Source organism: Vipera berus (genome assembly GCF_964194415.1).
Source record: "Vipera berus genome assembly, chromosome: 4".
Taxonomy (NCBI): Eukaryota; Metazoa; Chordata; class Lepidosauria; order Squamata; family Viperidae; genus Vipera; species Vipera berus.
Genome location: NC_138206.1, coordinates 7618045 through 7645449, shown reverse-complemented (window position 1 = coordinate 7645449; position 27405 = coordinate 7618045). Strand labels below are relative to the sequence as shown.

The following is a 27405-nucleotide window of genomic DNA, read 5'->3' as shown; positions in this document are numbered from 1 at the left end:
TCCAGCTGCTTTATCCCAAATGCTAATTTGCATAGCTTGTCTGATGTTCCTGTTTTTTTTGGGGGGGGAGGGAAAAGGAGACCTGAGGGATCTTTTGAACGTGGTAGAAGGGAAGGGCAGTACGAGGAACATGGTTAACACCGATGCCTCCTGAGGAGCTGAATATCTTCTTCACCCGCTAAGAGGTTAAAAGACCAGACCCCGTAGCCTCTGCTGGCCGGCCTTCTCTATTCTCAGCCACTCACCCTGTGCGAACACCGAGTGAGAGCTGTATTGAAGGCTGTGAATCCCAGCAAAGCTGCAGGCCGAGATGGGGTGCTGGGGATAGTGGTTAGGAATTGTGCCGACCAATTAGCAGGGGTCCTGACAAGGATTTTTAACATCTCCTCGCAAACGGCATGTGTGCCATCGTGCTTGAAAGCAGCTACCATTGTCCCGGTCCCCAAGAAAACCGCAGTTGAGTGCCTGAACGACTACAGACCTATTGCATTAACGTCTGTAGTCATGAAATGCTTCGAAAGATTGGTTCTCCAACATCTCAGGACATGCCTCCCACTGCATTTTGATAAACATCAATTTGCCTATAGGGGAAATAGGTTGACAGACGATGCCATAGCTACTGCTTTACACTCTGTAGCAAGTCATCTCGAGAAACCTGGAAGTTATGTCAGGATGCTTTTTGTTGACTATAGCTCGGCTTTCAACACCATTTTGCCAAGCATTCTCATCGAGAAGCTGACTGACTTGAAATTCTCCCCCGCCATCTGCGATTGGATTCAAGACTTTCTTAGGGACCGGTTACAAACAGTGAGGGTCGGGTCTGCTTTGTCCACCCCCCTGAAGCTTTGCACCGGCTCACCACAGGGCTGCGTGCTTAGCCCCTACCTGTACTCTTTATACACATATGACTGTGTATCATCTGACCCATCCACTGTGATAATTAAGTTTGCAGATGATACAACTGTGGTGGGTCTCATTACAGGTGGGGATGAGACAGCATACAGGGCGGAGGTACAAAAACTATCCATGTGGTGTAGTAACAACAACTTGCACCTGAACATCGGCAAGACGAAAGAGATGGTGCTAGACTTCCAGAGAAAAAAGGAGGAACCTGCCCCACTTTACATCGGGGAGGACTGTGTGGAGAGAGTTTCCTCCTTTAAATTTCTGGGAGTCTACCTCTGCGAAGATGTGACCTGGAAAGTTAATACAACCCAGGTGGCTAGAAAGGCCCAACAGAGGCTTCACTTTCTCAGGGTCTTATGGAAGAACAGGGTATAACAACGGCTAATGACCCTCTTTTACTGGTCTACTATAGAGAGTGTCCTCTCGTATGGTATTGTGGTTTGGTATGCTGGTCTGACAGCCGCGGATAGGAAAGTATTACAGAGGGTGGTAAGTACAGCACAAGACATTGTGGGCTGTCCCCTGGCACCACTGCATGACCTCGCCAGGGCTCGTTGCCTTGGAAGAGTGAGGAAAATCCTCAGGGATGACTCACACCCTGGACGGTATCTCTTTACTCTCCTACCATCGGGTAGGAGATATAGGAGTATAGCCAGCCGCACCAACAGGCTGAAAAACAGCTTTTATCTGTGGGCTGTTAGGCTTTTGAATGAGAAATAACTTTTGTGAATTTTATGCAGAATTGACTTGCGAGGCCGGTGTGTGGTGTAGTTGGTTCACATGGTGTAGTAAGATGGACGGTTTGTTGTCACTGTGTGTTGGGGGGTGGGAGCACAAAGGGAGGTCTCAGCTAATCTCAATGTACACATAGTTGTACTTTGACAATAAAGGTTCATTTCAGGAAGTGACTACAGAAAAAGTACGAACCCAGAAAAAAACAACGTATGAGTTGGTTTGCCACATAAGAAAAGTTGACACAATTTCCTTTCCTTCTCAGTGCAAAACCGAGCTTTTTGAAATGGGGGGAGAGAGATGATTCTTTGGAAAAAACAGTTGAAGTGCTAAGTAGCATAGCAAAACAAAGAATAAAAGGAGTTAAGAGTGAATGGATATGCTTTCTCTCTGTAGGAAGGCACTGTTTTCCTTTTCTGAACCAGCCTGATGAAACGGATGAGGGGAAACTAAAGGCTGGGATAGGACCTAGAACAATAGAAGTTGGAAGGGACCTTGGAGGTCTTCTAGTCTAACCCCCTGCTTGAGCATGACACCCTATACCAGGGGTCTTCAAACTTGGCCCTTTTATGACTTGTGGACTTCAACTCTCAGCGTGCCTGACTGAGGAATTCTGGGAGTTGAAGTCTACAAGTTATAAAAGAGTCATAGTTCCCTCACGCTGGCTGAGGAATTCTGGGAGTTGAAGTCCACAAGTCATAAAAGGGTCATAGTTCCCTCACGCTGGCTGAGAAATCATAAAAGGGTCATAGTTCCCTCACGCTGGCTGAGGAATTCTGGGAGTTGAAGTCCACAAGTCATATAGGGAGTGCAGAATGCGGCCGCGCGAGTTGTAATGGGGGTCTCCCGATACTCCCATGTAACACCTCTACTCCGCGAGCTGCATTGGCTTCCGGTTGCCCTCCGGGTGAAATTCAAGGTGCTGGTTATTACCTATAAAGCCCTACATGGCTTGGGTCCGGGTTATTTGAGGGAACACCTGCTGCCGGCATCAAATGCCCTTCGCCCAGTGCGCTCCCACAGGGAGGGTCTGCTCAGGGTTCCGCCGGTGAGAGATTGCCGGCGGGTAACACCCAGGGATAGGGCCTTCTCAGTGGGAGCGCCTGCCCTCTGGAACCAGCTGCCGGTGGAGCTGAGGACTGCCCCCGACCTCCGATCATTCCGCCGGGGCCTGAAGACCTGGCTCTTTGAGCTCTCGGGCCCAGGCTGAGGAGAAATTTTTAATTGGGGTTTTAATTGTGTACAGGGTCAATTTAATATTTTTTAATTTGGTTTTAACTTTTGTATGTTGGATTTTTTAATTCCCTGTAAACCGCCCTGAGTCCTCAGGGAAAGGGCGGTATATAAATGTAACTAAATAAATAAATAAAAGGGTCATAGTTCCCTCACGCTGGCTGAGGAATCATAAAAGGGTCATAGTTCCTTCACGCTGGCTGAGGAATTCTGGGAGTTGAAGTCCACAAGTCATAAAAGGGTCATAGTTCCCTCACGCTGGCTGAGGAATTCTGGGAGTTGAAGTCCACAAGTCAAAAGGGCCAAGTTTGAAGAGCCCTGTAGTAAATTGTCTGTGTGTCATTTTTTCCCCCCCTAATGTAGAAGAGGACAATTTTCTTTCCGTTTTTGCTGACTCCTGTATACCTGTGTCTTTCATCCACGAGGCTTAATGAAGCCAGTTTTAGCCACCTGGTGCCACTGCCTTCCTAATTTGGGATTATATAACCCACAGAGATGTGCAATTCAATTTTCATTCTCTTTTCCTCTTCTGCTTTTTTATTTTTGAAATGGCTATTTTTGTTAGAGTTGTTAGTGGGCTGCTAAAAACCGGTTGCTCTTTCACGAGCATCTGGAGGAAAAAAAAATCAAAGAGGCCACGAGTGACTATATTAAGAAGCGGGCTTCCTGATTGTGTAAGGGGGAAAGTCTTTTTGGAGCGATTTCATTTCTCCTTTTTCTTTTCTTTTTTCCTCTTTCCTTAGCTTTTAAAATAGCCTGTCTAAATGCCACCAACATAATAAAACAATCACTGTGTTATAGGAAAAAGAAAACAAGCCCTGCTCACCATCATCCAAACCATAGTCACCCCCCCCCAAAATCTGGACTACTGCAACGGGCTTTACACGGAGCTGCCCTTGAAAACTATCCAGAAGCTTCAATTGGTTCAAAATGCAGCAGACTGCTTGGCTTTGTGCAAGTGTGGATTTGCACACAGGTGACCTTTCTCAAGCTGCACTGGTTTCTGATTTACTTCTGGGTTCAATTCAAGGTTCTGGGTGTCGCCTTCAAAGCCGAATATCTGTGGAGATTCTCGGTTGTCCCAAAGGTGCTTTTTTAAAGGAGGCAACTGGACTTTCTTGTTTTGCTTTGAAGACGTTTCGCTTCTCATCCAAGAAGCTTCTTCCGCTCTGACCAGATTAAGTGGGGAATGGAAACTTTGGTCAGAGCGGAAGAAGCTTCTTGGATGAGAAGCGAAACCTCTTCAAAGAAAAAAAAAGTCCAGTTGCCTCCTGAAAAAAGCACCTTTGGGACAGCCATGACTTGGAGGACTGAGAATCTCCATAGACATTTGGCAATGCACTTTGGCATGAACATCCTTCGAATGGTGTGGGAGTATAAACTGATTTCCCCCAAACATTGCAAACTACAGGGATCCTGCAGCCAGAAAGGCTCCACACACGTTTGCACCACTCAGGTGACCCTGAGGACATAGGTAAATAAGCCTCCAGTTGGCCTCAACAACTCTCTAAACAAATTCAAATGACCGGCTGTCTGCAAGGAGTATAAATCTTTCCATTCCCCACCAGTCAGTCAGAACCTGAAGAAGCTTCTTGGATAAGAAACGAAATGTCTTCAAAGAAAAACAAGAAAGTCTAGTGGCCTCCTAAAAAAGCACTTTTGGGACACCTTTAAAACCCTTACATGGCTTTGGGACAAGGTGATTTGAAGGACCCTCTTTCCACCATCACATCTATCAGACCCACCAGAGTGCGGCGGTAGGGAATGTTAGGGCCCTTTCTCTTACTGACTGGATGAAGAAGGCCCTTCCCTGTGGTGGGTCCCTCCGTGTATAACATCATCTCTGTGGAAATAAGATTGCCCCCACCTGAGTTTGACACTCTTTTTCGAAAGGTCCTGAAGATATGGAGACCATCAATATTGGTCGGGTGGGGGGTCCCTTTAAGTCCTGGAAGATACATTAGAATATGTATGATCATCATCAGCTATTCTCACAGCTGCATTCTGAACAAAGTCTCGGAGTCTTTAGTAGTTTAATAAGCTGAGTTTGAAGTGCTTGGATTGGGCTAAAACGAGCAGGATTATCCACCATTTTAAGAAAACACTAGCTCACAGCGGTTTGATATGCTGTTTAAAGTCTGGCTCTGATAAGGTCAGAATAATTCGACTAAAAGAGATTTAAGTTACCTAACAGCTCCATCTGCTGTCTCTTTTTATTATTTTTTTCTTCCAGTCCAGTGTGTTTGCTTATCTCTGGAAAGCTTTTTTTTATGTCACCAACTTCACAGCTAGGTTAATTGGAAGCTTCTACATTGCACTAATTTCTAGATGCTTTTAAATAATATTTATGCAGAGAGAGCACTATTGCTGTCTTTGGTCCATAGTTTTTTTTCACCCCCTTTTGGGCTGCAGTCAAAGAAGGAAGAATGCAGTTCTAGGTTGCATCAACAGAGGGATAGAATCAAGGTCACGCAAAGTGTTAATGCCACCTTATAAGGCCTTGGTAAGGCCACACTTGGAATATTGCATCCAGTTTTGGTCCCTGCAATACAAAAAGCTGTCACAGCTCTAGTAAGAGTGCAGAGAACAACAATAAAGATGATTGGGGGAGTGGGGTTTAAAATATGAAGAACGGTTGCAGGAACTAGATATGTCTACTCTAATGAAGAGAAGGAGTAGGGGTAATATGATGGCAGTCTTCCAGTGTTTGAGGGTCTGTCACAAAAAAGAGTGGGTCAATCTATTCTGAAAGCATGAAGTAATGGATGAAAGCTTATCAAAGAGATCTGATCTAGAATTAGGGAGAAATTTCTTGTAATTGAGAACAATTAATCAGTGGAACAGCTTGCTTCCAGAAGTTGTGGATGCTCCGTCATTGGAGGTTTTCAAAAAGAGATTGGACAGGCAGTTGTCTGGAATGGTATAGGTTCTCCTGCTTGAGCAGCGGGCTGGACTAGAAGACCTCCAAGGTCCCTTCCAACTCTGATATTCTGTTAATCTAGCTGCCAGTTTTCTGCGAACTCACCCTTCCTCAATGCCCTTGGACACTTCTGCCAATCAGCTAGGGGGACTTCTGTCTTGATGTCTAGTTTTTCCCCCCCCCAGAAATCCCTCTGGATGAACCAAGTCTCTCAGATGGCCCAATCTTCTTCTTTTTCTTGCTGAAAACACTTTTGTGAACAAGGCTCTCATCATCTTTTAGTTTATAGGTTTCTTGTCATTGAGAACATTAGTGGAACGGTTTTCCTCCAGATGTTGTGGATGCTCCATCACTGGAGGTTTTCAAGAATGGACTGAACAGCCAATTGTCTGGAACGGTATAGGTCAGCGGTAGGCAACCTTGGCTCTTTTATGACTCGTGAACTTCAATTCCCAGAATTCCTGAGCCAGCCAATACTGGGAGTTGAAGTCCACGAGTCATAAAACAGCCAAGGTTGCCTACCTCTTGCCTGCTCCTGCTTGAGCAGCGGGCTGCACTAGAAGACCTCCAATGTCTCTGCCAACACTGTTGTTCTGTATTCTGTAAGGTGTTTTTTTCCCCCCATGTTGTTTCAGATCGATCACTTTGGTTTTGCTGAAGATCGCACTTTCAAGCAGCGTTACCTCCTAGCAGATCAGCACTGGAAGAAAGACGTTGGATCCATCCTGTTCTACACTGGCAATGAAGGGGACATCTCCTGGTTTGCAAATAACACGGTGCAAAATATCTCCTATCCCGTTAAAATATTTTTACAGTACAAAGGTTGAAAGATCCAAGGTTATTTTTTACTGACTTATTAATTTTTTTTTAAAAAAAAACACACAATCTTTGCTGCATTCCAGGGTTTCATGTGGAATGTGGCTGAAGAATTAGACGCGATCCTGGTTTTTGCCGAACACCGATATTATGGGGAGTCTTTGCCTTTTGGAAATAAGTCATACAGTGTAAGTATCACTCCTTGTTCAAAGAGGTCACAGGCTGAGCTCATACTTTGAACTCAGCTATAATGTGGTTTCATTTTGGCTTACTTAAGGTGGGTTCTTACATTTTATCGTTTATCATTGGGCGTGATCTAGGGCTAGGCCATCCTGGTTAATTGGTTGTGTGGTTATAAAATTCTGGCTTAGTGTTTACCTGTGGGATTTAGTGTTTACCTGTGAGAACTCAATGATTGTTGCTAGTTTGGGGGCAAGATCCGTTTAATTTGTACATATTTTAATCTTGTATCTCTCCTTGATTAATTTCCACCAGTTGCTTCTTGTCCTACCTTCAGTTGCTTTGGAGAATAGCTTGACTCCCTCTTCTTTGGGGCAGCCCCTGAGATATTGGGAGGCTGCTATCATGTCCCCCCTCGTCCTTCTCTTCATTAAACTAGACATACCCAATTCCAGCAACTGTTCCTCAAATGTTTTAGCCTCCGGTCCCCTGATCTTCTTTGTTGCTCTTCTCTGCACTCTTTCTAGAGTCTCTAGAAATATTCTAACGGTCCTATAAAAATGTTTTGTGGTCTCGTTTCAGGATGCCAAGCATCTGAATTACTTGACTTCAGAGCAAGCTCTGGCTGATTTTGCAGTACTTATCCAGCACTTGAAAAATACGATTCCTGGAACGCAGAATACTCCAGTGATAGCCATAGGGGGATCCTATGGAGGAATGCTCGCTGCCTGGTTCCGAATGAAGTATCCCCACCTAGTAATTGGGTGAGTCTAGAGCAACATGGCACCATCCCCTGTGGAACTACAGAGGACCAGCTAGTTTCTGTAGCTAGCTTCACATTTCTCCACTGGTGATTTTTGATTACTAGATTAGATTTAATCCTAGAAAGCAGGAGGCCATGAATTCAAGAACCTGCCTTGGCCATGAAAGGCAGCTGGGTGACTTTGGGCCAATCACCAGGAGACTGTGAGTTCCAGTCCCGCCTTAGGCATGAAAGATGACTGACTGACTGTGGGCTAATCATCAGGAGACTGTGAGTTCTAGTCCCGCCTTAGGCATGAAAGATGACTGAGTGACTTTGGGCCAATCACCAGGAGACGGTGAGTTCTAGTCCCGCCTTATGCATGAAATATGACTGAGTGACTTTGGGCCAATCACCAGGAGACGGTGAGTTCTAATCCCGCCATAACCATGAAAGCCAGCTGGGTGAACTTGGGCCAATCCCTTTCTCTCAGTCCAACCCACCTCACAGGGTTGTTGTTGAGGAAAGTGTGTTGGATGTGTGTTGTTTCAATGCGAGATGGACAGCAGATAAATTTAATAAAAAAAATAATATTTGCCACCTTCAGTTATTTATAAAAAATGTAAAGGTGCGGCACAAATAAATTTGGAGAAGGCCACATTGGAAGAGACTGGTCCACCAAGGGGTTGGAACAGTTTTCTAGTGGGAGTTCTCCTTTGAGTCCAGCATAATCCAGTATATGAGTTGGTGTGTTTAAAAGTGAGATGGGTGGCATGTAAGTTTAATAAATGCAGGTAGTCCTCAACTTACAACAGGGCGTTTAGTGACAGTCCAAAGTTACAATGGCACTGAAGAAAGTGACTTATGACAGTTTTTCCCACTTATGACCATTGCAGCATCCCCATGGTCACGGGATCAAAATTCAGACACTTGGCAGCTGACTCACATTTATGACGGTCGCAGTGTCCCGGGGTCACGTGATCCCCTTTTGCGACCTTCTGAACAAGCAAAGTCAATGGGGGAAGCCAGATTCATTTAACAATCGTGTTACTAACGTAACGACTGCAGTAACTCACTTAACAACGGTGGCAAGAAGGGTCGTAAAATGGGGCCAAATTCACTTAACAAATGTCTTGCTTAGCTAGAGGAACTTTGGGCTCAATTGTGGTCCCAAGTCGAGAACTACCTTCAAAGAAACAAATAAAAAGAATTTACTGCAACTGCGGACTTTATTCTCTAACACAAACCACCTTAAACAGAAGGCGAGAGGGATATAAAAATTAAAATTGAAATAGGAATGAAAATCAGGAGAAAAAAAAGCAGTTGAAATAACTTGCTGAACTCGTGTACTTGTCTAGGAGGGAAACAACTTGCTTTTTTTTTAACACTGAGTGTGAAGCCATCACCAAGAGAGGATTTTGTATCACAGAATCTTTTTTAGCTTTTCTCCTTCAGACGTGGCAGAATTCAGACATGAGTGATGCCACTCAAATTGCAATGCTAATCGTGTGTGTCTAAGACAGGGGTCTTCAAACTTGGCCCTTTTATGACTTGTGGACTTCAACTCCTAGTGATGCTGGCTGAGGAATTCTGGGAGTTGAAGTCCACAAGTCATGAAGGGGCCTTAGTTCCCCCCACGCTGGCTGAGGAATTCTGGGAGTTGAAGTCCACAAGTCATGAAGGGGCCATAGTTCCTCCATGCTGGCTGAGGAATTCTGGGAGTTGAAGTCCACAAGTCATGAAGGGGCCTTAGTTCCCCCCACGCTGGCTGAGGAATTCTGGGAGTTGAAGTCCACAAGTCATAAAAGGGCCAAGTTTGAAGACCCTGGTCTAAGACAACTGGCTGAGGAACAATTCAACACTGCATTAATCATTTCATTCAGTTACTTTTATTATTAGTAAACAGGTTTTCATCAGAATTATTGTAACTCTTGTATTTCTGGATTGACTTTCTTTCTTTTCTTATTATTGGCCACGGTTCCATTGACATTAATTTAACTTTTGTAATGGTTGAGTTGTCCTGTGGCAAGTTGTACCGTGGCGAGTTGTTTCATTCTAAATCAGGATTACTTTTTTTCGGAAAAATAGCCCATGAGAAAAATTTCGCTCATCTCATAGCTGGAATCTGGTTGCTTGGCTGGTCCAAAGCATGGCCGCCAGTCGATTGGTTGCCATGGATGCTGGTTTACATCATTCTTTCTCAACCTTGACAACTTTTAAGATGTGTGGACTTCACCTCCCAGAATTCCACAGCCAGCTCTCAAGCCTGAGGAACGGTGCTCTAGATTTCCTTTATTGTGCATTTTGTCTCTTTGCTTGCAGAGCTTTGGCTGCGTCGGCCCCCATTTGGCAGTTTGACAGCTTGGCTCCTTGTGGTTCCTTTTATAAGATAGTGACTGAAGATTTCAGAAAAAGTGGGCTCGGCTGTTCAGAAACCATCCGGAATTCCTGGGCAGCCATTAAACGTATTGCTGAGACAGGTAAGAAACATAACCAAGAATATGTATGGAGATTCTCAGCCAATATAACATACGTGCACGCTTCAAACCCAAGAACACACTAAGGCAGGAGCTTGTCCACCCCAAGGATATGTTGTGATTCAGGGTCAGCCTGTGGGTTCGGCATTTGGGTCGGACGATTCAAAGGAGGAGGAGGGGGGTGTTGGAGAGGTTGCTGAGGGTGTTGGAGAGCTTGCTGATGAGAGCCCTCAGCCAGGCCCCTCCCACCTGGTCACGACGCAGACCCAGCTGTGTGAGCCTGACAGCGTGGATGAAGATGACCCACAGCTGGCCCTGTTCAAGGACGCCCGACGCAGGAGGCAGTCAATCAGGAGTAAACAGAGGAAGGCAATGGGGCACCTCGGAAGGAGGCAGAGAGAAGCCACGCCCTGAACTGTTTAAAAGGGGAATGTGTGGGAGGGCTGGTTTGCTGAAGGCAACCGCTTGAATAGCTCCTGTTTCATGGTTTGTGTTTGCTCTGTTTGCTCTGTTTGCTCTGTTTTATGTTAATAAATTTGGCAGGCTTAGTTCCAGCCTCTTGCCTTCTTGTAAAGGGGCTGTCCCTGCCTTTTCTACAGGGCCGGTAGCAGGCTGGTACAGAACAGGATAAAACACCCAGGTACAAACTGAGCAACGTGGTATATAGGTGGTACAATGCAGTGAGCCTTTGTGCAGATCTGTACATTGGGGAAACAAAACAACCACTTCACAAGCGCACGGCACAACATAGGAGAACAAACCCATCGGGAGGAGATTCAGCAGTCCATCTGCATTTAAAAGATAAAGGCCGCTCTTTTGAAGACAGCAAAGTCCACATTTTGAACAGAGAGGACGGCTGGTTTGAAAAAGGGGTCAAAGAGGCCATCTATGTCAAAACTGAACAGCCCTCCCTTAGAGGGGGAGGGATACAACAACATCTATCTCCAGTCTACAACACACAATCCTTTCTGCAGTTCCAAAAAGACCCCACACCCATTTGCACCATTCAGATGACCCTAATCACATAGATAAACCTCCAGGTGGCCTCAACGCCTCTCTGAAAAAATGCAAATGACCAGCTGTCTGCAAAGAGTATAAACCTCTGGGTGGCCTCAAGGACTCTCTAAAACAGGGGTGTCAAAGTGCCGGCCCGTGGGCCAGAGGTGTCACATAGAAGCCGCGCCCAGCCCCTTGCCAGCAATGGCAAAACAGTCTTGATACGTCGCGCGACGTGACATCGCGAGTTTGACATGTCTGCTCTAAAAGAATGCAAATGACCAGCTGTCTGCAAGGAATATAAATCCTTCCATCCCCCACCATCCAGTCAGAGCTGAAGAAGCTGGATGAGAAGCAAAACGTCTTCAAAGAAAAACAAGGAAGTCCAGTTGCCTTTTGAAAAAGCATCTTTGAGCTAAAAAAAGAATAATTGCTAAGCTGGGGAATTCTGGATGTTGAAATCCATCCATCCTCAAATGGCCAAGATTGAGAAACTCTGATGTGTATATTGTTGTTGTTAGCTGTGAAGTCATGTCCGACCCATTGCGACCCTATGGACAACGTTCCTCCAGGCCTTCCTGTCCTCTACCATCTTCTGGAGTCCATTTAGGCTCACGCCTACTGCTTCAGTGACTCCATCCAGCCACCTCATTCTCTGTCGTCCCCTTCTTCTATTGCCCTCAACCTTTCCCAGCATTAGGCTCTTCTCCAGTGAGTCCTTCCTTCTCATTAGGTGGCCAAAGGATTTGAGTTTTAGCTTCAGGATCTGGCCTTCTAAAGAGCAGTCAGGGTTGATCTCCTCTAGGACTGACCAGTTTGATCGACTTGCAGTCCAAGGGACTCGCAGGAGTCTTCTCCAGCACCACAGTTCAAAGGCCTCAATTCTTTGGCGCTCGGCCTTTTTTATGGTCCAACTTTCACTGCCGTATTGTATATATTGAACTGTAATTTCTTGATATTTTTTTTCTCTTTAGAGAAAGGCTTGCAGTGGCTTTCCCACACATTTCATTTGTGTAGACCCTTGAAAACCACAACAGATCTCATCAACTTCAAAGAATTGCTGAGAGGGACATGGATATATTCGGCTATGGTAGACTATCCATATGAAGCGGCCTTCTTGCAACCTCTCCCTGCCTGGCCTGTTAAGGTAACTAAACCTAAAGTGTCTCTTTTGTTTTCTATGACCCAATCCTGCTTTTTCCAGAAGATGCCAAAATTAAATTCCTGAGGAAAAAAGGAGAGCAGATTGCATCATGGATAAAAGTTATCCATATTCTGGTGGATTTGGAGTTCAGAGGTTATGTCTCCTGTCACCCTCCGATTCGAATATCCAAATAAAAGTCCAGGATTGCTTTCATTTCTGAAAAGTTTACTGGTTTATTGAATATATGGCATGGTATAGATCAGGGGTAGGCAACCTTGGCTCTTTTATGACTCGTGGACTTCAACTCCCAGAATTCCTGAGCCAGCCATGCCAGTCCACAAGTCATGAAGGGGCCAAAGTTTCCCCCATGCTGGCTCAGGAATTCTGGGGGTTGAAGTCCACAAGTCATGAAGAGGCCATAGTTCCCCCATGCTGGCTCAGGACTTCTGGGAGTTGAAGCCCACGAGTCATAAAAGAGCCAAGGTTACCTACCCCTGGTATAGGTGAAGGAAAACTAACTCTGAAAACCCAAGACATCTTACCATAGCATATAACAATGACTTTTCCAGTCAACCCTGCCCCCCAAATGTCCACATAGGTCATGTAAACAAATTCTCTTTGTTATGGGAACCATCTGCTATCTTCTTCACACCTGCTAGAATGTCCTTGAAAGGTTTCCAGACAGCTTTCTCTCAGCAAACTTTCAAAGAACTAGAGAGGTTTTGTTTCTCTAACCCTGTCAAAAGCATCATCTCTTCCCCACTTACTCTAATGGCAAGATGAAAACAAGGAGGCACGTAGCTGCGAAAATTTTACTCTTGACATTCTCTCTTGCTGAGTTTCTGCAGAGCTTTTAGAACTTGACTTGTAGTCCTTGACTTGTAACCATTCCTTTAGTGACTTTGAATGGTCGTAACTTTGAATGGTCACAAAGTGAATGGTTGTAAGTCAAGGACTACCTGTATTGGGTTGTTTCCTCAAGGTATTTTGATTCCACATGGCGGCAAACAATTTCACCTATAATACTTAGCAAGACAAACGTGGCAAAGTAGCTCAAGAATTGATCATACCTGATGGGGAAAATTTATGAAAAATGACAAGCTAAATTCATGAAAAATGGCTTGTGTTACTGTTTAGCTGTAACATTGCACTGTTTAGCTGCTGTCTGGAGATGATCTGTATTGTATCAAGGCCAAAACATATCAGAGACCATGTGTGTTGTTCTGCTGTCTCTCTCACACACACATAACTCTGGTTTAGTGAGTTTATTAATATTTCCCAGCAATTCCCTCCACCAAAAGAGCCAGACCTCTCCCAATTAAGTCCAGTCACAATGCCAATCCACAGAGCAATGGCCCGAAGAATCCACAAGGCGCTTGAAAGTTTCTCAATCGAAATAAACCCACCAGGCAAAATGAAATCCACAACACAAGAGTTTGTGAGGCAAGAAAAGTCCAGAGTTTCCAAGGCACGGAGCCAAGTCAAGGCACGGTGTCAATCCAAAGTGAGGCAGGAATCACAATGACCAGAAAACACACAGCTAGGAAACAAAACATGTTTTCCCCCCAGCATTGCCTTCATCTGTCCGCTGGTGCTAAATAGCCACGCTCCGGCGCAGCCCCATCAAGAAGGGCGAGGCTTTCTCCTCACGAGTAATCTGGCTGACCTCCTCTGCTCCTGCCTTTTCTCTGCCCTACATGTTCTTGGATCAGGTGCAGTTCCTCTCCCTCATCCCTGACCGGCTGCAGCTGCATGCTTTCCCCCGCCTGGAGCCTCAGGGCTGCCCTGCCGGCAGGCGCGCTTCAGCCAAATCCCTCACAGACGGCTGCTCAGAGCCATCAGTCAACTCAGCTCCTGACATACCAGGAACTGGTTCATCATTCCCCTCAGCTGTCACTTAGAGGTATCTGGGACATCATCACACCGTGCAAGAAAAAAGTGTACAGATTAAGGAAGATGACCTGGACATCTCTGGTCTATCTGGTGGAGCCGACACAGAGGTAGAGGAAGAACAACGAAGGAGTGAAATTGTCCTACCAAACAAAAGGGTGTAAGGAGCCGTAATTTCCCATCAAGGTGTTTTTTGAGCAGGTCGCATCTGTTTTATCAGAGATGTCCTCCTGGCTTTGCTATCACATTATTAGGAAGGCCTTTTGCTTGTATAACTGTCAGCTACTTTGCTTCACAGGGAGGGTAGATTTCATTTTAGACAGAACACAGCATAATAGGGTTGGAAGGAACCTCAGAGGTCATCTAGTCCAACCCCCTGCTCAGGCAGGAAACCCTATACCGTTTCAGACAAATGGCTGTCCAGTCTCTTCTTCAAAACCTCCAGTGTTGGACCATTCACCACTTTTGGAGGCAAGGTTCCCCTGATTAATTCCTGTCAGGAAATTTCTCCTCAGTTTCTAGGTTGGACCTCTGATACGTTTCCAGCCATGACTTCTTGTCCTGCGCTTGGAGAATAGGCTGATGGTGGCTCAGTGGGTTAGGACGCTGAGCTTGTCGATCAGAAGGTCGGCAGTTTGGCAGGTCGAATCCTGGGTGCCGCGTAACAGAGTTAGCGCCTGTTACTCGTCCCAGCTTCTGCCAACCTAGCAGTTCGAAAGCACGTAAAAATGCAAGTAGAAAAATAGGGACCACTACGGTGGGAAGGTAACAGCGTTCCGTGCGCCTTTGGCGTCTAGTCATGCCGGCCACATGACCACGGAGACGTCCTCGGACAAGCGCTGGCTCTTCGGCTTTGAAACGGAGATGAGCACCGGCCCCTAGAGTCGGAAACGACTAGCAGGCATGTGCGGGGGAACCTTTACCTTTATTAAATAGCAAACCGCACTCCTTGCTAGCACTGATGACGTTATCTAGTTAGGGTAATGAAACGTCTGCAAGAAAACAAGCAAGCTCAGAGAGGACCAAGGACCCCACAATACGTTGACCCTCTCTTCTCTGCGACGGCCCCCTCAAATATTGGAAGACGGTTACTCTGTCGCTCCTGGCCCTTCTCTTCATTAGACCAGACGCATCTCGTTCCTTCAATCATTTCTCAAGCTTTTAGCCATTTTAAGATGAGTGGATTTCAACTCCCAGAATTCCCCAGCCCAGCCGGCTTGCCGGCTGAGGAATTCTGGGAGTTGAAGTCTTCCCCCCCCCTCACACACACCCCTTAAAAATGGCGGAAAGCTGGAATTAAAACCTCTGTCTTAGGCTCTCAGATTTTGTTACGGTAAGCCACACTGAATGCTGGCTTGTTAAGATTGGTTCCAATTATAATTTGAGCTTTGTGGGTGTCCTCGGTGCTTACGGCCTTTTTACCAGGAGGTAGGTTTGTTTGTCTGTTTATCTATTGATTTATTGACGAAGCGGCGGTGGCGGTAGGGCTTCCCTTGAGGTATTTTTTTTCCACAAAATATTCCAGTCCATTGGGGTCTAAAATCAAGAAGAGGATTCTTCTCGTTTCTCAAATCCTGTTTTAAATTTAATGTATGCAGGTTCCTTGGGTGGCGTAAGCTTGTTCCGGCCACCTCCCTTTTCTTTCTTTAGAAACCGAAGGGTTTTCGGGCGACCAAACTAAATGTGATTATTCTGAGACTTGAGCCGCAGAGCTATTGAGAAACTAGAAGGGTGGATTCATTCGGTTGGCTGAATACATCGGTTTAATCCTCTCCGGCCATGGGGCTGGGGGTGGTGGTGGTGGGAGGGATGGGAGGGAATAGTCCCCCTTGGGGAAATGGGAAGCTCTCTAGTCCCTAGTTCCCACCCCCTCCCCACAGCTCTCGGTAAAAGTTGCAGCCTCTTAAAGCAACTCTTTTTAAACTTCTTAGGGCCCATCTGCAGGAGCAGAAAAGCTTTGGGAAATGCTGGCTCTTCCCGCTGGGAAAGGACTCCGACAACTAGGAAAAGCTAGAAGTCATCTTATTAAGTGATTGACCTTTCCCCACCCCCACCCCGCTCACTAACCCTCTTGCGGCAATTTGACTTTTGAAATGTCCTTCTGTTTGAATTTAATCAAACCTGAAAGGTGATTTAAAGCGACTCCATTCGCCCTTCCCTCCCCTCACCTGTCCAAACTGAGTTACCTGCAGAATGGGAAGGAAGGCAGGCGATCCTCGACTTCACGACCGCAATTGAGCCCAACCTGTCTGTCGCTGAATGAGACACGTTTGCTTAAGTGAGATTTTGCCCCCACTTTGACGACCTTTCTTGCCACCGTTGTTCAATGAATTGCTGCGGTTGTTCGGTTAGTAACATGGCCGTTAGGTGAATACGGCTTTGGCGTTTGCTTGTTGGAAAGGTTGCAAAAGGGGGTCACATGACCCCGGGACGCTGCCGCCGTCATAAATGCGAGCCAGTTGCCATGTTGACTGCGTGACATGGAGATAGTGCAACAGTCGCAAGTATGAAACACGACTGTATGTCACTGTTTTCAGTGCCGTTGTAACTTCGAGTCATCACTAAACAATTGGTTGTAAGTTGAGGACTACTTGTAGTATTTTATGCAAAGCCTGCCCGCTTGATTAACTTTGTTGGTGGTTGGTTGGTTGATTGATTATGTGCCATTAAGTTCGTGTCGACTCTTAGTGAGCAGTTAGTTTTCTGCAGGATGATCTTTCTAAATCTGATGTCCCAAGACTTCCAACGGTTCCCCCATTGCCGCTGTAACTGGGAGTTGGATCGTCCCGTTGATTGATTGATAAATAATTATTGATTATTTAGGATGCCCACACTGTCCAGAAACACTGGGAACTAAAATCCCAGCTTCCCATGTGGAAGCTACAAAGTTAAAGAAGACATTGGTTAAATGAGTTTTGCAATGTTTCTTGCCCCGATTGTTAACGGAATCACTGCAGTTGTGAAGTTAGTAACACAGTTGTTAAGTGAATCTTGTAACTTTGAATGACCGCTAGACAAATGGTTGTAAAACAAGGATTTCTCGTATGTCTCTGTAGCCTGAATCCTTTACAGCAGGGGTGTCAAACTGCTGGCCTGCGGGCCGGACTGTCACAGAGAAACCACGACCATCCCATTTTCGGCAATGGGGAAAAAATCCGATACGTCGCGCGACGTCATGTGACGTCGCGAGTTTGACATGCCTGCTTTACAGGATTCCGTCCCTGACTTACAGCACTTCATTTAGTGACTGAAGTCACAACAGCACTGAAAAAAGCGGCCGCTTTTCACACTTAACGACCATCGCAGCATCCCGGTTGGTCATGTGATCAAAATCCAGAGGCTTGGGAACTGACTCACATTTATGACCGTTGCATGTGTCAGGGTCATGGGAACCCCTTTTGTGATCTGACAAGGCAAAAAGCCAGATTCACTTAACAACCCACGTTCCTAATTTAACAACTGCAGCAATTCACTTAACTGTAACAACAACAACAACTACAACAATAATAAAAGTTGGAAGGACCTTGGAGGTCATCTAATCCAAACCCCTGCTCAGGCAGGAAACCCTATACCCTTTCAGACAAATGGCTGTCCAGTTTCTTCTTTAAAACTTCCACTGTTGGAGCATTCGTAGCTTCTGGAGGCAGGTGTTGTGACTCAGGGCCAGCCTGTGGGTCCGACAGCCGGCTCCGATGTATCGGAGGACTCAGATGTGGGGGAGGAGGGAAACGAACCGGCTGATGATGATGATTTGGAGGCTTTGCAGAGCCCTCAGCCGGGGACCTCTTCTCAGCTGTGTGTGCCCGAGAGTGCGGAGGATGATGACCCACAGCTGGCCCTGTTCAAGGACGCCCGACGCAGGAGGCAGACGAGCAGGGACAAACAAAGAAAGACTATGGGACTCCTCGGGAGGAGGCACAGGGAGACCACGCCCTGAGCTCTCTATAAAAGAAGTGTTTGGGGAGGGGCTGGTTGCTGAAAGCAACTTTTTCCGCTTGAGAAGACAAGCTCTTGTGTTTTTGTTAACTGCGTAATTAAATCTTGGCAGAAGCCTTTTAGCCTTGGACGCTTTCCAGACTCTTCTTTTGATTAGGGGTGCGAGAAGAGGGCTGGTTCAGAACAGTTTGCTTTCAGCCACCCACCCCTTAATACTACGATGGAGCAGCTTCTTGCCGAGAATGCCCAGCTCAACCAACAACTCACCTTGCTGGCCACTCAGGTGGCACAACTGCAGGCTCAGGTACATGCTGCCCCCCCACCCAGGAGGAAATGTCAGATAGCTATGCCGGATAAATTTGCTGGTAATCCAGAACTGTTTCCTGCCTTCCTGGGACAATGCCAGCTTTATATCAGCGTGAGAGCAGCTGATTTCCCCACTGACCGAGATAAGGTGGGATTCGTGTTGAGCCTTCTGTCGGGAGATGCAGCTCGTTGGGGCACGCCTCTGTTGGCACAGCCTAGCCCTTTGTTGGATAACTTTGGGGGGTTTTGTGACCATATGCGCCTCATGTACGAGGACCCGATTAAGGCGCAGACTGCCACCCGACGCCTGAAAGCTTTGAGGCAGGGTCAGCGCCCTCTACAGGCCTATATCAGCGATTTCCGGCTGCTTAGCCAGGATTCCGCCTGGAATGAGGCTGCGCTCGTGGATGCCTTTCAGGATGGCTTGTCAGAGGAGATGTTGGATGAGCTGGCCCGCGTGGACATTCCCTCAGACCTGAATGGGCTGATCCATCTTTGTCTGCGGATCGATGCCCGGCTGCAGCAGCGTAAGAGTCGCCGTGCCACCCCACAGACCCCTGCCGCCCCTGTTGTGCGTGAGCCCCCAGTCCAGAGGGAGGAGCCAATGGAGCTGGGTGCCGCCAGGTCCCGTCTATCGGTGACGGAAATGGACAGACGACGATCGGTCGAGAAGGGATACGCCTCCACTATCGGTGGGGGATCGGGTCTGGCTGTCCACCAGGAACCTGCCATCCACTCGGCCGGCGAGGAAGCTGGACCACCGTTACCTTGGACCGTTCCCAGTCGAGGCCGTCATCAACCCGGTCGCCTATCGTTTAACTCTGCCACGTTCCCTGCGCGTGCACCCCGTCTTCCATCGGTCCTTGCTGGTCCCCGAACGACCGGCCTGTCCACTTCGCCAGGCGGAACCTCCACCATCAGGAACTCGTGATGGAGACAGCACCCCCGAGTACGAGGTCGCCAGCATCAGGGATTCCCGCTGGCTGAAAGGTCGCTTCCAGTACCTGATCGAGTGGAAAGGGTACGGGCCGGAGGACTTCACATGGGAAGACGCGACCGCCGTTCATGCCCCTGCGTTGGTGACTGCTTTTCACGAACAGTTCCCATCCCGACCGCATCCGGATCGGCAGACCCGGGGGAAGGGCCCTGCGGTGCGGGATAGTGTTGTGACTCAGGGCCAGCCTGTGGGTCCGACAGCCGGCTCCGATGTATCGGAGGACTCAGATGTGGGGGAGGAGGGAAACGAACCGGCTGATGATGATGATTTGGAGGCTTTGCAGAGCCCTCAGCCGGGGACCTCTTCTCAGCTGTGTGTGCCCGAGAGTGCGGAGGATGATGACCCACAGCTGGCCCTGTTCAAGGACGCCCGACGCAGGAGGCAGACGAGCAGGGACAAACAAAGAAAGACTATGGGACTCCTCGGGAGGAGGCACAGGGAGACCACGCCCTGAGCTCTCTATAAAAGAAGTGTTTGGGGAGGGGCTGGTTGCTGAAAGCAACTTTTTCCGCTTGAGAAGACAAGCTCTTGTGTTTTTGTTAACTGCGTAATTAAATCTTGGCAGAAGCCTTTTAGCCTTGGACGCTTTCCAGACTCTTCTTTTGATTAGGGGTGCGAGAAGAGGGCTGGTTCAGAACAGCAGGTTGTTCCACTGGTTAATTGTTCTAACTGTCAGGAAGTTTCTCCTTAGTTCTAGGTTGCTTCTCTCCTTGACTAGTTTCCATCCGTTGCTTCTTGTCCTGCCTTCGGGCACTTTGGAGAATAGCTTGACTCCCTCTTCTTTGGGGCAGACCCTGAGATACTGGAATGCTGCTATCATGTCCCCCCTCGTCCTTCTCTTCATTTAACTAGACATGCCCAATTCCAGCAACCGTTCTTCATACGTTTTATCCTCCAGTCCCTTGATCATCTTTGTTGCTCTTCTCTGCCCTCTTTCTTGAGTCTCAACGTCTTTTTTGGCCAAGGGGAGGTCCTTCTCTGTGGGCGCCCCGGAGCTATGGAATCGGTTGCCGATTGAGCTCCGGATGGCGCCCGACCTTCGCTCCTTCTGTCGCGATCTGAAGACACTCTTATTTGAACAAGCCGGCCTGGCCTGATGGGGGATGGGTTGGGTTTTTATTGTCATTTTAATATATGTATTTACTGTTTTTAGTTGGGCATATGTTTAATTTTCTTTTAACTTTTGTATTTTTGTATCTTTATATATCTGCCCTGTTCACCGCCCTGAGTCCTTCGGGAGAAGGGCGGTATATAAATAAAATTAAATAAATAAATAAATAAATAAATAAATAAATAAATAAAACTGGATGCAGTATTCCAAGTGTGGCCTGACCAAGGCGTTGTAAAGTGGCATTAATACTGTGGCAAGGAAGGTCGTAGAACGGGGCAAAACTCACTTAAACAAACGTCTCACTTAGCAACAGGAATGTTGGGCACAATTGTGGTTGTAAATTGAGGACTACCCGTGCTTTGCAGATGTGTTAAGAATAAGCTTCCCTGTGCAGAATTGGACTGTGTAACCCCTCTGCTATTTTGGGGACACTCAACCCTGTTCTATTGCTTGTTTTTCCTCCAGGTTATCTGCAAATATCTGAAAAATCCTAAACTGCCAGACCGATTGTTGCTCCAGAATATCTTCCAGGCTGTCAACATCTACTACAACTACACAGGGAAGACATCCTGCCTGAACTTTACTCAGACCGCTACTAAAAGTCTGGGCCTTCAGGGCTGGTCTTACCAGGTGGGCGTGTACCCCGTAATCATGGCGATTTTGTGGGGGGAGGGTGAATGGCAATGGAGAGAAGCAACCTAGAACTAAGGAGAAATTTCCTGACATAACAGTTAACCAGTGGAACAACCTGCCTCCAGAAGCGGTGAATGCACCAACAGTGGAAGTTTTTAAGAAGAGACTGGACAGCCATTTGTCTGAAATGGTATAGGGTTTCCTGCCTCAGCAGGGGGTTGGACTAGATGACCTCCAATGTCTCTTCCAACTTTATTATTATTGTTATTATTACTTAAAAACTTGGCCCTGCCACTTGGCTTGGGGTCTTAACAGAGGCCTTCTATATTGTGGGGGTGGCTGATGGGGTACAGAGGCTTCTCATAGGCTGCTCGTTGCTTTGCCTTTTTAATTTGTAACTTTTTATTCTAATTATTTTAGCCGATTTTAACCTTTTATTAACTTATGATATTGTAAGCCACCCATAGGTGCTGTATTAGTTCTGGCAGCATCAAAATTTAATAAATAATAAAAAAATCTTAAGCACATTTTAGGGATTTGCATATGGACATCTGTCTTTCTGACATAGGTCCAAGCCAGGATCTTATGAAATTATATATAGAATGGAACTGGAAGGGACCTTGGAGGTCTTCTAGTCCAGCCCCCCAATTAAGCAGGGGAACCTATACAATCTCAGACAGGTGATTGTCCAGTCTCTTCTTGAAAATTTTCAGTGATGGAGCGCCCACGATTTCTGGAGGCCAGCTGTTCCACTGGTTAATTGTCCTCACAGTCAGGAAGTTTCTCCGTAATGCCAGGTAGCTTCTCTCTTTGATCAGTTTCCAACCATTGTTTCTCATCCTTCCCTCTGGTGCTTTGGTGAATAACGTGACCCCCCCTCTTCTTTGTGGCAGCCCCTCAAACACTGGAATACTGCTATCATGTCACCCCTAGTCCTTCTTTTCTTTAGATTAGCCAAACCCAAGTCCTGCAGCCGTTCTTTGTATGTTTTAGTCTCTAGACCTTTGATCATCTTGGTTGCTCTTCTCTGAATTTTTTTTCCAAAACTTTCAACAATTACCGGTAATCTCTACCATTTTCCTCTCTTTCTCATCTCCAAGGCCTGCACTGAGATGGTGATGCCCATGTGTTCAGATGGTATCAATGATATGTTTGAGCCACAGAAATGGGACTTCCATGCTTACTCAGAAGATTGTTTCAAAACCTGGGGGGTACGACCCCGCCCTTGTTGGATTCCCACTATTTATGGTGGGAAAAACATAACTGCTCATAGTAACATCATTTTCAGGTGAGTTTCTGCTGTACATAGCCCTTAGACTTATGTACCGCTTCACAGTGCTTTACAGCCCTCTCTAAGTAATTTTACAGAGTCAGCATAGTTGCCCCCAACAATCTGGGACCTCATTTTACCCACCTTGGAAGGATGGGACACCGAGTCAACCTTCAACTGGTCAGGATCGAACTCCTGGCAGTTGGTAGAGTCAGCCTGCAATATTGCATTCTAACCACTACACCACCACGGTTCCACTTAGACCTATATACCATACTGTCCCACAGTGCTTTACAGTACTCCCTGGGCAGTTTACAATGTAGAAGCATTATTTGCATATTGCACCCAACAATAGAATAGACTAGAGCTGGAAGGGACCATGGAGGTCTTCTAGTCCAGCCCCCTGTTCAAGCAGGAGAACCTATACCATTTCACACAAGTGACTGTCTCGTCTCTTCTTAAAAACCTCCAGTAATGGAGTGCCCACGATTTCTGGTGGCAAGCTGTTCCACTGGCTAATTGTCCTCACTGCCAGGAAGTTTCTCCTTAATTCCAGGTTGCTTCTCTCTTTGGTCAGTTTCCAACCATTCTTTCTTGTCCTGCCCTCTGGTGCTTTGGAGAATAGTTTGACGCCCTCTTCTTTGTGGCAGCCCCTCAAATACTGGATCCTCATTTTACCGACCTCAGAAGGATGGAAGGCCGAGTCAACCTTCAGCCCCATCAGGATCGAACTACTTTATGGGCAGAGTTTGGCAGCAATACTGCTTTCTAACCACTGGGCCACCAGGCATGTTAGACACGGTGCAAGGGGATGTGTTTTCCCACACCAATGACCAAGCTCAAATTACTAGTGATAGTCCTCGACGTACAGCCATTCCCTTAGCGACTTTTCGAACCTAGCGGTGGCACTGACAAAAGTGACTTACAACCAACGTCCGCAGCATCCTGGGATCACGTGGTGATCGCCATTTGCAACCTTCCCAGCCGTTCAGACTTGTGTGAGTCACTGCACAACTGCAGTGATTCACTTAACAATCACGGCACACACAGAAAAAAAAGGCCGTAAAATTGGACGTTACTCACTTAACAACCAACTTGCTTAGCAATGGAAATTCTGGTCCCCATTGTGGTCGTATGTTGAGGACTACCTATACTATATACTATACTATACTATATTGCTAAGCACATTTGATTTGTGCTTAGATTGTAAGCCGCCCTGAGTCTTCGGAGAAGGGCGGGATATAAATGGGATTAAAATAAATAAATAAATAAATATATGGGTAGACCCATTATGGAAAAAGCTAGCTCTGTTGAGAAGTCCAAAGTGTTGGGAAAGGTGAAAGGAAGAAGAAAACGAAGACGACTAACAGCAAGACGGAGGGACTCAGTTGCAAAGGCGATGGGTGCAAGTTATGAAAAAGTGACTAGATTTTTCTTTTATTACCAGGCTGAAAGAGATGCTAGATGCGCCTCTCCCAAAAAACAACAACTGTCTTGACCTTTTTTCTTCACTTAACCCTCCAAATAGAAGCATTCCATCGCCTGTTTAAACATCCGACCTAGTTTAGCCTTTTGTCATATTGAGGCCTCACTTTCCTACCCAGCTGGTTCCTAGAGAAGCTGTTCGGATGAACACGTGCAAAAGTACAATATAATACAGTAATAATGCAACAGTTTGGTGTAGCCGTTAAGGTGCTGGCCGAGAAACCAGGAGAGTGTGAGTTCTAGTCCCCCCCCTTAGGCATGAAAGCCAGATGGATGACTTTGGGCTAGTCCTACTCTTTCAGCCCACTTTGCAGGCTGGTTGTAGGGAAAATAGGAAGAGGGGAGAGTTAAAGAGCCAGTTTGGTCTAGTGATGAAGGCACCAGGCCAGAAACCAGGAGAGTGTGAGTTCTAGTCCCCCCCTTAGGCATGAAAGCCAGATGGATGACTTTGGGCTAGTCCTACTCTTTCAGCTCACTTTGCAGGCTGGTTGTAGGGAAAATAGGAAGAGGGGAGAGTTAAAGAGCCAGTTTGGTCTAGTGATGAAGGCACCAGGCCAGAAACCAGGAGAGTGTGAGTTCTAGTCCCCCCCTTAGGCATGAAAGCCAGATGGATGACTTTGGGCTAGTCCTACTCTTTCAGCCCACTTTGCAGGCTGGTTGTAGGGAAAATAGGAAGAGGGGAGAGTTAAAGAGCCAGTTTGGTCTAGTGATGAAGGCACCAGGCCAGAAACCAGGAGAGTGTGAGTTCTAGTCCCCCCCTTAGGCATGAAAGCCAGATGGATGACTTTGGGCTAGTCCTACTCTTTCAGCCCACTTTGCAGGCTGGTTGTAGGGAAAATAGGAAGAGGGGAGAGTTAAAGAGCCAGTTTGGTCTAGTGATGAAGGCACCAGGCCAGAAACCAGGAGAGTGTGAGTTCTAGTCTCCCCTTAGGCATGAAAGCCAGATGGATGACTTTGGGCTAGTCCTACTCTTTCAGCCCACTTTGCAGGCTGGTTGTAGGGAAAATAGGAAGAGGGGAGAGTTAAAGAGCCAGTTTGGTCTAGTGATGAAGGCACCAGGCCAGAAACCAGGAGAGTGTGAGTTCTAGTCCCCCCCTTAGGCGTGAAAGCCAGATTTTGGGCTAGTCCTACTTCACAGGCTGGATATTGTGGGGAAAATAGGAAGAGGGGAAGAGTTAAAGAGCCAGTTTGGTCTAGTGATGAAGGCACCAGGCCAGAAACCAGGAGATTGTGAGTTCTAGTCCTGCCTTAGACGTGAAGGCCAGCTGGGTGACATTGGGCCAATTGACAGGAGACGGTGACTCCTAGTCCTGCCTTAGGCGTGGAGGCCGGCTGGTTGACTTTAGGCCAATCACCAGGAGACTGTAAGTTCTAGTTCTGCCTTAGGCATGAAAACCCGCCCGGTGACTTTAGGCCAGTCACTCTGTCCCAGCCTGGCCCACCTCACAGGATGGCTGTTGTGGGGAAAATAGGAGAAGGGAAGAGGATTAAGCACGCTCGCCCGCTTGAGTAAGGTATAAAAATAACAAAAAGATGGGATCTGAGAAAAATAAATCGGGTCCTAAGATGGCCGCAGAAGGAGCTGTCTTCGGATTCTTGAGCGTCGATGTCATCATTCGAGATGCTTGACGAGAAAGTTGCCCTCTGACCTGGGATGGTATTGTCGTGCTGCTATTGTTTCCCTGCAATTCCCCTTTTAACGTTCAAGCGGGCCGTTGACGCCTGTCTTCTCCATTCTCTGCCAGCAACGGAGGACTCGATCCTTGGTTCGGGGGTGGCGTGACAAAAAATATCACCGACACTCTCGTTGCAATCGTGATCCCGGAAGGAGCTCACCATCTGGATCTGCGCGCCAACAACCCTTCGGATCCCATCTCCGTCCTGCAGGCTCGCCTCTTGGAAGTCCACTACATGAAGTTGTGGTTACAGAAGAAAAAGGGGGTTAAAAAGTGCCCAAAGTAACCGGATTATAGTTGGGTTTTTGTTGTTGTTGTTTTTGTAGCAAGAGCTTTCTTCTGGTTACTATCTCCTTTCTGGATTGTCGCTTCTTCATCTCGCTTCCTGGGCATTCTCTACCTTCTCCCAATTTTTAATCCAGTGTCTTATTTGAGACGAGCTGGGTCCTCCACGGCTCAGCTTCGCTTGGTGGCATCCCATCCAGGTATCTCACTACAGGAAGCCGAGAGGATTTCTTCCTGGTCTTCCTTCAGCTGTAGGACCAGAGTTGGGATTCAAATCTGTGAACCACCGGTTCTCTGCATGGATGCCGTTTCCGGAAGTCCATTCTGGGCCTGGGCCACAAAAAATTAGCTGCCGAACTGGTGCGAACCGGCTGAATCCCACCACTGTGTAGGACCCACAACTGGGAAAGGAGAACGCTTCTATTCCCCAAGCCCCTTTGCCTTTTACCTGCCCCACTTGCTTAGCTGTCTCCGTACGGGGAGCTGGACTCCATATTGTCTTAATTTAAGGAGCTCGTGGGAAAAACAGGTGTTAGGGTAGCTGATAGCCTCCTGACTTTAAAGAAAGGATAGACAAATTTGTGAAGGAACAATTATCCTCAAAATACTTGAGACAATGATTACGTTGCCCCTTGCCACTGGCTGGAAGGCGTTCTACTTGTACATATCCTGCTGTTGATCTGGGCTGTTTACTTTGAAATCCAGTCAACAGGAAGCACTATTGGAGCAGAAGACTTGTTTTTGTGTGTTGTTTGGTTACCAGGATGGTGCACAAGAAGATGGGCCTGTGGCCACTTGGGCTGAGCTACCACGCTAGTAGTTGTTCAGCCAGAAGATAGGGAGTGTGTAGATCAGGGGGTCTTCAAACATGGCAACTTTAAGACTTGTGGACTTCAACTCCCAGATTTCCTCAGCCAGCCAGGGCTGAGGAATTCTGGGAGTTGAAGTCCACAAGTCTTAAAGTTGCCAAGTTTGAAGATCCCTGGTGCAGATCATCCCCTGCAAGTCAGACATTTTGGTTCTGACCAGCTTTAACACCAGTGATGGTTGAAATTACTACAGATAGTCCTCAACACATGGCCATATTTGAGCCCAACATTTCTACTGTTGAGCGAAATATTTGTTACATGAACTTTGCCCTGTTTTACAACCTTTCTTGCCACAGTTGTTAAGTGAAATCTCTGCAATTGCTAACTTAGTAACCCGGTTGTTAAGTGAACCTGGCTTCCTCATTGACTTTGCTTGTCAGATGGTCACAAAAGGGGATCACATGATCCCGAGACAAACTTTCTGTTCAATCGCCAATAAACCATAGTTGGTTTTTGAGAGAGCTGTATTGGTTGCAAATTTTAGCTGCTTAAAATTTTGGCCAAAGGTTTGAAATCTTGAGTCAAGAACAAATCCAGGAGTGATACTGGTGGCACAAATTTGTGTCCTCCACATTTTGGAGGATATGCACACTTTTTCTATAAGGCTGTACAGATCCAAGGTTATTACATGGAACGATGGATGAATGGGTGGGTGGGTGGATGGATGAATGGGTAGATAGATAGGTAGATGGATGGATGGATGGATGGGTGGGTGGGTAGATGGGTGGGTAGATAGGTGGATGGATGAATGAATGAATGGGTAGATGGATGGATGGGTAGATGGATGGATGGGTAGATAGA

General features: G+C 46.8%; 1 protein-coding gene across 1 annotated transcript in view; it reads left to right on the top strand.

Moving 5' to 3' along the window:
• Positions 1-26600, top strand: part of PRCP (prolylcarboxypeptidase) — a gene marked incomplete at its 5' end in the record, with an annotated part of 46863 nt that extends 20263 nt beyond the window's left edge. Inside the window, 8 exons of the mRNA XM_081326482.1 lie at positions 6427-6567; positions 6694-6795; positions 7370-7551; positions 9852-10009; positions 11977-12149; positions 20852-21016; positions 22120-22307; positions 25520-26600. Of these exons, the coding sequence (XP_081182608.1) occupies positions 6427-6567; positions 6694-6795; positions 7370-7551; positions 9852-10009; positions 11977-12149; positions 20852-21016; positions 22120-22307; positions 25520-25736 (1326 nt within the window). The 3' untranslated portion in view covers positions 25737-26600. The remainder of the gene's footprint in view (positions 1-6426; positions 6568-6693; positions 6796-7369; positions 7552-9851; positions 10010-11976; positions 12150-20851; positions 21017-22119; positions 22308-25519) is intronic.
• Between the last annotated feature and the right edge of the window lie 805 nt (positions 26601-27405).